General features: G+C 40.7%; 1 protein-coding gene and 1 non-coding gene across 2 annotated transcripts in view; one reads left to right on the top strand and one right to left on the bottom strand.

Moving 5' to 3' along the window:
- Positions 1 to 6,959: 6,959 nt before the first annotated feature.
- trnap-ugg (transfer RNA proline (anticodon UGG)) lies at positions 6,960 to 7,031 on the bottom strand. The gene has a single exon. It is a non-coding gene; the product is annotated as a tRNA-Pro (tRNA).
- Positions 7,032 to 12,636: 5,605 nt separating this feature from the next.
- Positions 12,637 to 13,422, top strand: part of LOC114563689 (nck-associated protein 5) — a 46,016-nt gene continuing 45,230 nt past the window's right edge. The window contains exon 1 of the mRNA XM_028590483.1: positions 12,637 to 12,726. Within this exon, the coding sequence (XP_028446284.1) occupies positions 12,637 to 12,726 (90 nt within the window). The remainder of the gene's footprint in view (positions 12,727 to 13,422) is intronic.

Here is a 13,422-nt window from a genome sequence, read left to right as displayed (position 1 = left end):
AGCCAGACGGTGTTCCAGCGTCAGAGCTGCCGCATTCTACCTCCTCGTAGAAATCAGCCAGAAAGTACTTTTTGTCCACCCACACGTCCAAACGTCCTGGTTGGACAGACGAGGCTCTGTGAAGTGTTGCTGGTAGTCCACGACCTCCTGCTCTGTTATCCTGGGGAAAGCCTTCTGGAATGCGAGGTGTAAACCAAAAACTTAGTAATGTAAATGTAGCCTAAGTAAAAGTAGAAAGGGCTGATTTTGGCTCCAAATGAGTGTTCTGATTGTGAATCGTCATTTCAATATTGACCAAAAATGTTTGTGATTGTGATTTTTTTCCCCATAATCGATTAGCCCTACCCCACAGTGTAGAAATACTTTGATTCAAATAATGGTCCTTCAAAATGTTACTTAAATACAAAAGCATTACCGTCCCAATAAACTTAAAGTACCAAAAGTAAAAGTAGGCCTTCTCATTGCGCAGAATTCTAAATAAAGTCTACTATATTATTGGAATTATAATTATTGATGCATTAATGTGCTGATCACTTTAATGTTGCAGCTGGTAAAGGTGGAGCTCATTTTAATTAAGCTTCTAACTAAATCTATAAAAATACATCATGTATTTGTTGATTTATATGTTGTATAAATCTAAATCTGCAAAGTAATTCAAATTATAAAATAAATATAGGGGAGTAAAAAATACGATACTTGTAGTGTAAAATGTAGTGTAGAAGTATGGCATAAAATGGAAATTCTCAAGTAAAGGTACCTGAAATTGTACCTGAGCACAGTACTGTACTTGAGTAAATGTATTTAGTTACTTGTTTCCACCACTGCCTGTTATGATCGGTATTGCGATAATGTTGTTTCGAGCATTGTAATGACGCAAAAGAGAAAAAGAGCCCCTGGTGTCACCCTGCGGGAGAGGACAGGTTGAACACGTTGAACTGTGCAGTGACTCTGGCAGTAATCTGCAAGCATCACTAGATGGCAGTGCTGATTCAAAGTTCACATGCTTACCCGGTCCCTCAAATTTCAATTTTGGTACTTTCTACTTTGTTGTTTTTTGTATCATTGAATGGTTTCCTTGACTTTGCATGTAGAGAATGAAATGACACTACTTCTTTTTATCAGCTTAAGTGGAGACCTGTTATTATTCACTGTGCTGACATACTGCTTCTGGGGATAAAGGACAGGCGAACAAGAGGGAATCAGATTCTCTAAGTAATAATGTATACTTAATTAATCCCGCAAGGGGAAATTACAATATTTTCACTCTGTTGTTATTACACACAGGTCTGAATTACACACACATGCTCAGTACCTATAAATGCACTAATAGAGAGATGTGAGTGAGGGATGGAAAGGCGCCCCAAGCTGTTGGGGAGTTCGGAGCCTGGCTCAAGAGCACCTCGGCAGTGCCCAGGAGGTGAACTGGCACCTCTCCAGCTACCAGTCCACCACCATACAAAATACTGATAAATAATTGTTCCTTAAATGGGTCCTTGGCATGAAGGATGATTCAGGATCACTGGTAGTGAACTACTAACTACTGCTATTACTGTCTTCATTTTGTAATAATAGTTTTGCAACAGCAGTCACTTTGCCATAACTGACATGTTCACCTTGAAACCAGTTCCCAGATCTGGTTCGATTTATATAAATGCATCTAATGAATGATGTTAGTTGAATGACCTGTTGTCATAACCCTGGTGTCTCGGCTTGCTCATACAAAGCAAAGAGAGAAGAGATTGAAGCCAAGTGCGGGTGAAAAATTATCAAAACATTTCAGTATACTTCATTATCGCATGATGTTAATTAGGAACACGGGTAGATGTGACCCTCTGGACAGAGTTCTACTACGCATCCGTTTGAACTCAAAAACAGATAGACAAATCTGCATTTTAACTCTGTTTACGGTTAATGAGAGACATTCACTGTTTTGAAAATGCCAACTGATCTCTAAAGGCCAGAGAGTAGATTACATGCTGTAGCCTACAGTTATGTTGCGAGTCTCTTCTGTACTATGTTTTAGTACTTTTACTTAAAAAGTATGTTATGTAGTGTTTTATCCCATTTTTTAGTGTCAACTTTCTAATGACATGTTTGGTCTCTATTCTTTTTTTATCTTGTTTGTATCTATGTAGATGTGTATGTATAAAACAGTATCTTGGTGTGTATGCATGTGACTGTGCAGGTACTATATATATGTGTATATGTTCACACGTGTATAGTACATCATGTTGCATTACCTTTCATTCAGCATTCTGTTCACAGTAGTAGCAGTAATACTAGTAATGGTGGCAGTCGTAGACCTTTGGCAAAGCAACCATTCTGACAATGGTGGAGTCAGGCGCTCTGAGGGGCAGGGGTGGAAAAATATATGAGGGCACCAGCTGGATGGGTTGGGCACCAGCTGGATGGGTGGGGCACCAGCTGGATGGCTGAGGAATCAGATGGATGGGTGGGGCATCAGATGGATGGGTGGGGCATCAGCATGCAGAAGGTTTTCTAGCATGTACTGCAGGGCAGCTTATTTGACACTGCATCGTGTTTTTCTAATTTTAAGGACACCCTCCTGGAGGGCACCACTCCCTCCCATTTGTACAAAAGTGAAGCCAAAATATCCTGGATACGGGCGCTGCCATCCGCCAACATGGAGGGGGCGGTACTCATGACCCATATTGCAGCCAGCCAGCAGGGGGCGATCCAGATGTTTTGGCTTGACTTCAGTTTATGCATCAGCCTGGTCTGGAAGGAGCACCCTATATTGCACTTTATTATGTTTCCTCAGCTTAATCATGTTTTATCTACCATCGGGGCGTCCAGGAGGGCCCTTTAGCTGTGCTTTGAAAGTGAATTGAAATTGACGTCGCTGTAAATATGATTCAAAAACAGCAGGACTAAAACAAACGTGTCAGAATGAATAAAATCTATTCAGGTGCAATACAGCAATTGTAGAATTTGCAATCAGTTACAGACCATCATGTAATTCAACTGCTTTCCTGCGTGTACTGCAGCGCTGCATGGTGGAGTAGAAGTGATTCACTGAGTCCCAGACCAGTGGCTGGAGGCTAGTGCCACAGCAGGCTATGGAAAAACTCCTAACCGATTATTTCTGAAAAAGGCCGGGAACCATTATCATTTTGATTGCCACTTCCGCTGACCTCTTCATATCCCGCCACACTCTTGACACTAAATGTAAATTTCCATTGAGTTGATGCAAAGCCAGGATTTAACGTGCACAGAATAATTCATGGAGACACATTGAAAACTCTTTACCAAATAAATTCAGGTTTATCAGCGCCGATGAGCGCAGCTGGCAGTTATTGACCCAAATGGTTTTTTTTTTTGCTCAATTCGCATTTACTGTCAGCAAAACAATGAGAACAGAACGCTGGAACGTGAATTTATTTTGTGTCGCAGCTTTTTTTTTCTCCAGTAATATCCAGACAGTAAACACCCAAAGGACAAGCCATAAGGTGATATGGTCATTATAATATTAACAACACCTGAACTTGATGGCATGCTTTATTTATTTTTATTTTTTAGAAATACAGGTATTTGGTTCCAAAATGACAGTTTACCCCGAGGCCATGTTAAAATGTCATGAGTAGGGAGGTTGTCTGACTCTCACCCTGTCAGCCGTGGGGAAACCACACACACGTGGATGCTAATTCAAAACTACAATGTGTAAGGTGGAGAGAGGAGAGGAGCGGTGAGAAGAGGCTGCTCTGTTCATTTTCTACAGTAGAAGAGGGAAAGGGAAGCGAGCAGATGTACTGTTTCTTTGAAATCTTCAGTGGGATTATTAAATGCAAGATTAACAACCAGACTAACTGTGTTTACTCCTCTCCCCCGCAGCTACGCCACCAAGACTGATCCATAACAACAATCCCCAGCTGGAGAACAAACAACATCCGGGCGGGGAGAAAAGGGAGAGGGCCGAGTCTCAGCAGGGTGGGCGGCAGATGGTGACACTGCAGCAGCACTTCTCCAGGTAGCACCTCCACCTCCACCTCCACCTCCACCACACTGACAACCACCACACACTGAAATACTGTCCCATACTCTACGAGAGCCGCACAAAGTTTGATACGTTTGGTTGGGGCTGAAGACTACAAAGTTAGAAAGAAATGAGTTTACCAGACCTATGTAGCTACTAACATAACACCCAGTGGTGTAGTCTAGGTGATACGCAGGTATACGCTGTATACCCACTAAGAAAGCTTCAGGATTTCCATATACCCACTTAAAAATGCCCAATGACACGTAACAACATATTTTCCATTATATTTTTGTCATCTGTGTTCTTTTTCTTTGCATAGGCTAAATAAAGGTATTTCCACTGTAAATTGGTGCATAAAAGTGTACGCAAATGTACGACAATGAAGTTGTTGATGTTCAAAACTTCCCCTACTATGATATGACCCCCCTTCCCCAATGGCAGATTCTGGCCAATGTATATAAGCCTATATACAGTGTATATATATATATATCTCCAAATAATCTTTTCTGGCCTAGTTAGTATTGTAGCAGTAATCTAGCACAACCTTTTTCTCCAGTTGATCTAAATCAGGGCTGTCAAACTCAACTTCACTGAGGGCCACACTGGAAAATAAGAATCACATCAAGGGTCATACGTAAAGTTTATAGACATGCTTTTATTTAAAAGAAAAGTCAAATATCTTTGACTGTGTTATTGGATGTCTCATGTAGTTTTCTCACTTACAGTTTGGTCGACGTAAAGCTCTTAAAAAACTCAGCGACAAAGTTCCTTAGTCATCACTGAAAAAAAGGTCAAACAAAAGCGCCAAAATAACAATAAAAGAAGTGGAAAAAACGTTGAAGAAAGCGTCAGCAAAAGTGACAAAAACTTCAGAAAAGGCGACAAAAACTAGGTGGTCCATACTATATTGGGAACCTAAATTGATATGCGGGCCTGCTCAAAGGCTGGATTTGGCCCGCGGGCCTTGAGTTTGACACATCTGATCTAAATAATAGTGATGGAGTGTCGGAGCCAATTTCAGTGTTGTAAAATGTCCAAATAAGATGTTTATATAGTGCCATACTTATTGAATGAAATTTGCGAGACAGAGTTGCCCTCAATGCACGCAAGCCATCCCCTGTGCAACATTACAGTTAGGGTGACGGGAGGCTTTTTCTGTGAGGTACAATGTTTTGAAAAGGTTCCCCCTGTGTCCCAGTATCTTATATTTTAGTAGATTAAAAGCCAGCTGCCACCACTCAATGACGAACCGTCCATCCAAGCAGCAAACAATGCATAGCACACATCCATCAAAGGCCCTACACCAACTGTGATGAACTGCTGGGCTTCCGTAGTCACACCCAACATTTTCATTAACTTGAGTGCCCAGCTCATGTAGAGATTGTCTTTGAAAGAAAAAGTCCGCTCACTTTCATTGGAGTACTCGTCACTAAAACTCTCACCGTGTCCCCACTTATTGATCTGGCCTCCCAGCATGCCATAAAGGGAAATAATAAGCGAGCATTATGTCCAGCTAACTGTTAGGCTGCTGACGGCCCCTCGTAATCAAAGTTCGATTCCATCTGCATAATGATGCTCAGCGAGGTGTGAGATTAGGCCCCATGATTTGTGACTGTAAGTGAATTCACCCCTGCCATGCGGAAGATATCTGAGTCTCTGCCCGATATTTAGTTTGTTTTTCTCTCCTTGCTTGTAGTGCACAACCTAAAAAACATAACTCTGCTTTCATAGATTTGTCAAATAGTGGTTAAAGTTTCCACTAACTTGTTTTGTTTAAGTCTAATTCTATATTTCTAGGTCCATTCGATCTTGTCACATGCAGTGTCTCAACCGAGGTGTTTGGTGTTTTAAGCCCCCAACGTCATCTTCCAGGCAGCGCTGTGTGGAAGGCAGTAGGGTTAGAAAAAGGTTATGGTTAGGGTTAGGGTTATGGTTAAGTTTAGGGTTAGGTGCCTTGAAGTCGATGGTCGCAGCGCTGCCTTGAAGTCGACAGTGGGGGCTTAAAACACCATCGAGCCTCATCCGAAGCAGCCTTTATTGACAAGCCCCGTCTGTCAGTGTTCTGATGAAATTTGTCGTCTTCCAAGTTTTCAGATATTTCCCACATGAAAAGATCTGCCACAATGTAGATCAATCCCTACTTCCTCAACTCACAACAAACACCGAATCATCTCCGAGTCATTTTGTTGGCGCACCATTTCAGAGGCTACTTATCCCTTTTTGCCTTCATTTCTGTTTATTTTTTCTTTAATAAGTGCAAAAACATAGTTCTTTTATCTGACCTACATTGTTCCTCACACAAAGATTGCAGAATCACAATAGGAAGAGCTTTATTTTGAACATGTAACAAATGTAAAAAAAAGACACAAGATAGCAAGTCAACATAGACAGCAAACTCTCAATATAAAAATTCTCATAAACAACATAAATAACCAATGGGAATACATATTACATGTTTGAAAAGAAGTAGGAATAAGTTTTCACTTACATGGTGCTATTTCAACTCCATAACTCAGGCGATTAAATCATATTTACCATATATACAAAACAAACAACTGCTCCTACAGGAATGTACACACCAAATACAGTATCCACCCAGTGTCAATCAGATAGAACCTAAACAATGACCTCAGGTTCATCCTACCAACCCTTCATCATCCCTATTTTATTTATTTTTTTATTTAATTTTTTTAGGATCACAATTAGTTGTTAGTGTAGTAACAACTATTCTTCCTGGGGTCCACACAATAGGATAGGTAGGACAGATAGGTTCAAATGCAAATCGACTGCTGAGAACAAAGTCTTCAGTTTTTGGATTAAATTAGAAAAAGTTTATTGGCTTCATTGCCTATTACCAATTCTCTACTTTGTGCGTGAACAAAAAAAGCCTAGTTTCCACCATCTGGGTGGACTTGACACTAGTAACAACTTCAAATTTGGTGATAACCAGATTTTGCCCTTAGGGATCGTCTGGAACTTGAACCCAGGACTTCTTGCACCCAAAGCAAGAATCATACCCCTAGACCAACGAGCCTCGTAAAATGCTTTTTTAGCAATTTTCAATCAAGGAAAGGCGGCTCCGATCTGTCACTGACTTGAAAGGCAATGGTCAAGTAGTTTGTTTGGCATGGGCAAGAAGGGTTAGGGGATTCCAGGGCCTTCTAAGGCCAGATAGGTTCAAATGCAAATCGACTGCTGAGAACAAAGTCTTCAGTTTTTGGATTAAATTAGAAAAAGTCTATTGGCTTCATTGCCTATTACCATTTCTCTACTTTGTGCGTGAACAGAAAAGCCTAGTTTCCACCATCTGGGTGGTCTTAACACTAGTGCCAACTTCAAATTTTGTGATAACTAGGTTTTGACCTTAGGGCTCATCCAGGATTTGAACCCAGGACCTCTCACACCCTAAGCAAGAATCATACCCCTTGACCAACGAGCCACATAAAACACTCTTTTAGCAATTTTCAGTCAAGGAAAGGCGGCTCTGATCTGTCACTGACTTGAAAGGCAATGGTCAAGTAGTTTGTTTGGCATGGGCTCTTTCTCTGGCTCCACTGCCAGATTCAGCTTTGTGATTACTTTTGATGCAAACATTTTACCAAATTTCGAAATTGAATATTTCAGTCAAAAGTGACAGCAGAATTGTAATGAAAAAGCTTAGTGTGTAACTGTGACTTAATCAACTTATATAAGCTTTCTAGCGAGAATCATACCCCTAGACGAACAACAAACGAGTCATATCCTGCGACGCAAATTGACCTCTGAGAGCAGATATGCGTAGTTTCCACCATCTGGATGAACTTAATTCTAATGTGGACTTTAAATGAAGGGTTTGGCTGATGACTTTAGAAAATATGTCAAAATAATGGACTCCAGCACAAGGACCATTTACCTACACTATTCTCAGCTGCAGGTTACTTATCTGTGGCAAGAATCATACCCCTAGACCAACGACAAACGAGAGCCATGCGACGCAAATTGACCTCTGAGAGCTTTGTGATTACTTTTGATGCAAACATTTTACTAAATTTCAAACTTGAATATTTCAGTCAAAATTGACAGCAGAATCGTAATGAAAAAGCTTAGTGTGTAACTGTGACTTAATGAACTCATACCTCTAGACCAACGACAAATGAAAGCCATATCCTGCGACGCAAATTGACCTCTGAGAACAAATTGAGGTGCTCTTATTAAAGGGGCATTTCACTTTGAAACTATGAACACTATGGACAGTGGACATCACCGTGGGATCAGCTGGCCCTGAGATCACCTGACCTACTGTGTTTAGATTTTTCCATACCCAATTAACTAACGTTGATTGATAACAGAAAGTGAAATATTATCAATACAATGAATAAATATGATATAATAAATAATTCCACATGATCAATGAAATACAGTTCTACTGATACCTTCACATTTCCTGCCAGAACAAAATAGCAGCAAGGTGCCTCCCCATACAGCGTGTGTTTGGTACTGGTTAAGATTTGATTGAAGTGTGGAAATGGGTCACATTACTGTAGGGGAAGGAGAAACTAGGCCATTCATTCATACATTGTTGTGCGTGATGAGCTGAGGGTCCTGCTTGGAAAAGTGCAGCCTGTGGCCAAATGTCACAGAGCAGCACAAACCCCTCTGGGGAGGAGGAAGGGGTCATTTCCATTTCAGACCAATATCTAGGCTACATCATATACATACTGTAAACACATGCATGGGTGCACATGTTGTCTATTACAAAGAGTACACAGCATGTAAACTGTATGTTGAGTGCAGTATAGGGTTTGTACCAACATACCACTTAATACAAGCATTTATGATTTAAAGAACCAGTGAAAACTGTAACACAACTCACTTAAATGGATCTTTAGGGGTCCAGAGAGGTATAGAGGTATTTTTTTTTAAATTTCTATTCTTAGCTGCAGTTGAACAACAAGCTTACAAGCTTTAATTAATGATTTAAGGTAACTTTGTCTTCATATTTGCCAAGAAAAACTAGCTTGTCTGGGTAATCATGCTCGTTAAAGAGCAATGCAATTCTTTGAAGAAAAAAAAAAAGGAGAATATGAATATATATTTTTTCATGCATGTCCTGTGTTACTGTGCTGTGTTTGATTGCTCTATATTGAGGTCTTGTGTATACTGAGTTGCTTGTCTTAAAGAAAAATGCACTTCTTACACATAAAGGTCAGTTTATTAGTCACAGGGAGTCCAACTCAGCCAGTGAGAGCAGTTTGAATCAATCTCTTGTGAGTTGAAACAATGTGGCCAGTACCACAATGCAACATTTTGCCAAATCCTAAGTAAGTAAGAGCAGAACAAAAAATTCTGCATTCATTCAGCAGCACTTCTGAAACAGGGTTGAACACGGAGGGACAATCGGAGCGCAGACTCCAGTCATGAGACTGGGATGGCGAGGAGAGTATGCGGCCTGGTTAGGTTGGAGCCAGACAGGGTGGGATCTTGTTTTTCCTCTTTGTGAGAGCACTGAGCTGCACATTATTGCCCACATGGTCCACAGAGAGACCAGGAGACCCACTTTCCCCTCAGTGCCCAATCACAAACACAGAGCAATGACTAACTCTTTGCTGAGGAAGCTGAGTGTGCTTAGCCTCATTTCAACTGACCAGCATCAGTGAGAGTCAGTGGGAAAGCGGCATGTGGTGAGTGATGATAATGGAGGGGGGACAAGGTGGAGAAATGAATGAATGATGAGAATAACATGAATTTTGATAGGAGTCAAAACTTTGACGACCGGCTCTAGCGTTGTGAGGAAATGATCGAAGCTCTGATGCTGTGAAACATAACCAAAAGATGCAGAAAAAGATTTGTTTAATGTCATCCTCACGGCCACTGTATTCTGCTGTCAAACTAAATATTAAAACGTTTCTATTTTTCGTGATTTATTCAATCCAATAACATTTTACAAGCTAATTTGCTTGTTCATTCAGTGGATGGAGTGTTAACAGCAGAGATGGGAGTAAGTCACACATGGGCAAGTCGCAAGCAAGTCTCAAGTCTTAACCTTCAAGTCTCAAGCAAGTCCAAGTCATTTTTTGTGACAATCAAGCAAGTCAAGTCATACAAAAGTTTCCATTTTTAAACAAGCTAAAGACAGTGATTATGAACTGCTGGAGTTTTATTTGCATTTTTTACTCAAAAGACATTGTGTCCACATACATCTGAAGAGTTTAAATTAACACAGATAAAATAATCACAGCCTAAAACTGATATTAGGCCAACAATAAATCAACATTGTTCAATATGCCTCAAACATGACATTAAATCATGAAATTCCTTCAAACAATTAAAGTATAATGGTTCCTAAGTCAAATAATATTCTTCAAACATGCCTCACTTTTATGAGACAGAAACACATCCTTTAACCTTTCCTTCTCTTAAAGAACAAAACCTATTCTTTAGGAGGAGCTGAATCCCACCACCTTTGCTTATCACATGGAATGGAAAATATATGTTGATATTTGACAGTGTATTTGTGAGTGAATTGTGAGTGAAAAGTTATTAATATTGTTGAGTGAATGTGCGTGTGTGAGAGAGTGCAGAGTGCGTTGTGTGTGTGCCTAGCTTTATTCACATACTTACGTCTGCATGTGTGTGTGTTTATGAGAGAGAGAGAGAGAGAGAGAGAGAGAGAGAGAGAGAGAGAGAGAGAGAGAGAGAGAGAGAGAGCAGTTTGTGTTGTGTGTGTGTGTATGTGTGCCTAGTTTTATTCGCTCAACAAAGACGGGAGGGTGTGCTTATTCATGGCCAAAAACTGAATGGACTTCTGTCCATCACAAATGTCCAAATAGTGGTTCAGCTGAATATGGGGACTGGAACCCGAATCTCTCCCGATTTGAAGTGTCTGATGAAATTCGACGTCGGAAATAAGTACCGCAGACCTTGTAAACTGCCATATTTTTTCTCTTTGCCTGGTCAGATGTGTAATCCTTATAGCCAAACTTTATTATTTTCTGTGCAGAGGGATAGGCGCCGATTTATGTTTTCCTCCGTGTGTGCTCACACGCGCACACCCTTTACAAAAAAGTGTTTGCATTTCAGAACCTTAGGAAACGAACAGCGGCCGACACGAACACACACGCCATAATAAAGCCAGGACAGACAGCGCCACTTCTCACAAATACAGACAGGATTGGAGATGAAAAGTTTAACTGACACGTAACCGCGATCAGCTTCGTGGGAAATTAAGAATCAATGCCACCGACATAACCAATCACACTATGACAGACGCTCCACAACTGCAGTGTTTAATTTTAGATTCACGTTAAAATGAACTGGCAGTCTGGCACACGTGGGCGGTCAGTATTTTCCGTGGGTGCTCCGGAGCTCGAGCACCCACGGTATCGGCGCCCATGAGAGGGATCCATGACGTTAAGTTAGCCTACTAGCCATAGCCAGTGTTGTTTACTGAAGGTCTGCCGCCGCGCGCCGCGTCATCATATCAACGGCACTAAAATCGTAAAATTAGCTCCTCCTCAATATTAGAAGGGAAAAATATATTTATTAAACAGAAAATCAAGTCATTTCAAGTCATTTGACTCAAGTCTAAGTCAAGTCTCAAGTCATGAATATCAAGTCAAAGTCAAGTCGAGTCTTTTATGAATGTTAATCAAGCAAGTCTCAAGTCCTAACATTTGCGACTCGAGTCTAACTCGAGTCAAGTCATGTGACTCGAGTCCCCCATGTCTGGTTAACAGCATTTATCAACTCATTATCATCCTTAATCGCTTTCTGTTATTAATCAACATTAGCTAATTGGGTATGGAAAAATCGAAACCCAGTAGGTCAGGTGATCTCGGGTCCAGCTGATCCCACGGTGATGTCCACTGTTCATGCCGTCAGCACGCATGATAAGATGTGGAGACGGTCTTTCAAAGTGAAATGCCCCTTTAACAAGAGCACCTCAATCGACAGGTCTATACCTTTACATGCAATTGGCAACTTCATCACTGTACTGGAAAAAATGACATTGGACACATTGTTAATTTGACCATCCAGTGTACGCCTTGTCATAAGGTATTACATAAAGGCAAATTTGGTCAGTGATCCAAATGTAAACAAAGGTGTATCCTGATCCAAATATTTATATATTTTAAAATATTTATGTGTCTTCGATTAGGGTTTTCCCTATAGGTTTGTGGAAGACTTAGGTGCACATATTTAGTGGGGGGTTTAGAGGTCCTCCCTCAAGAAAATGTGACATTTTACAATAACAAATATGCAATTTCACATCATTTAGACCATTATTATTACCATATCTGTGTCTACAACGTTGGAAAAGCTGGAGCACATACTGGGGGGACCAACTACAAACATTAGATCTGAGAAAATCCCCAAATGGCTTGAGTGCTGCACCTAAGTCTTATAATGGTAGGGAAAATCCTGACTTCAATTACGATTAGCTTAGAAACGCACAAAAAGCATCTAACCTTGTACGTGAATATACAGTACATGGTCACACATTGTTGGTTGGGACTTTAAATGGTTTTCAAATGTCAACCCTAACATTTGGTTCACAGTTTTATCAATGGAGATTGCGTTCTATGAAGTATGAAATATTTGATTCTCTAGCATCTGTTGGCTACTCTGACTACTTTTCCTGTTGTCTTGTTGAACGCAGCATGGAGGAGACGGTGCGAACGCTACTAAAGAACCAGGACTCTCTGGAAGGGCCCAAGGTGGACCCACTGGACCTCATGAAAGCATACAAGGTACGATAGGGGCCCCCAGTCACCAGTAGATACAGTATATCTAAGCAGGTTGCTCCAATCGCGTCAACATGCGATGCTTGGTCAGGTGCCTTTGGCATTTGTTATTGACGCAAAAAGTCTCAGATAGATAGATAGATAGATAGATAGATAGATAGATAGATAGATAGATAGATAGATAGATTTATTGATTTTTATTGATCCCAAAATGGGAAATTACGGTGCTACAGCAGCAAAACATCAGACACACAGCCCGCAAACAGAAAATACATGAAATAATAAAAAGGATAGAATACAAGAACAATTATTCAAAAAATGAAGATAAAAAATACAAAGTGGAGAATGTACAAACATATATACAAGTTGGGAATAAAAATGTACAACTACCTAAATAGTATTGAAGAGGTGTAAGTAAAACCTATGTTTGTGCAAGTTGCACTTAGGGCAGTATTGTGATTATAGTATTGACGGTTGTAAAATCCGGGAATCGCCAGACCCACGTGACGCGTTGGTCCAAGCAGCTGTTGGTTTAAATTTTTTGGGGGACAGGCCAGATTAGCGCCGCATGCTGTTATGGAGACGTATTACGTCTTGCGCACGAGCAGAACGTACGCTCAAGTCAGCGTCGATTCGGTGTGTTCCGAGGCACCTTTTTGACCAACTCTGGGAGACTTGATACCGCCGCGGGATCGAGCTGCT

This window comes from Perca flavescens, chromosome 11 (genome assembly GCF_004354835.1).
Source record: "Perca flavescens isolate YP-PL-M2 chromosome 11, PFLA_1.0, whole genome shotgun sequence".
In the NCBI taxonomy this organism is placed as follows: domain Eukaryota; kingdom Metazoa; phylum Chordata; class Actinopteri; order Perciformes; family Percidae; genus Perca; species Perca flavescens.
This window is presented reverse-complemented; position numbering and strand designations above follow the sequence as displayed.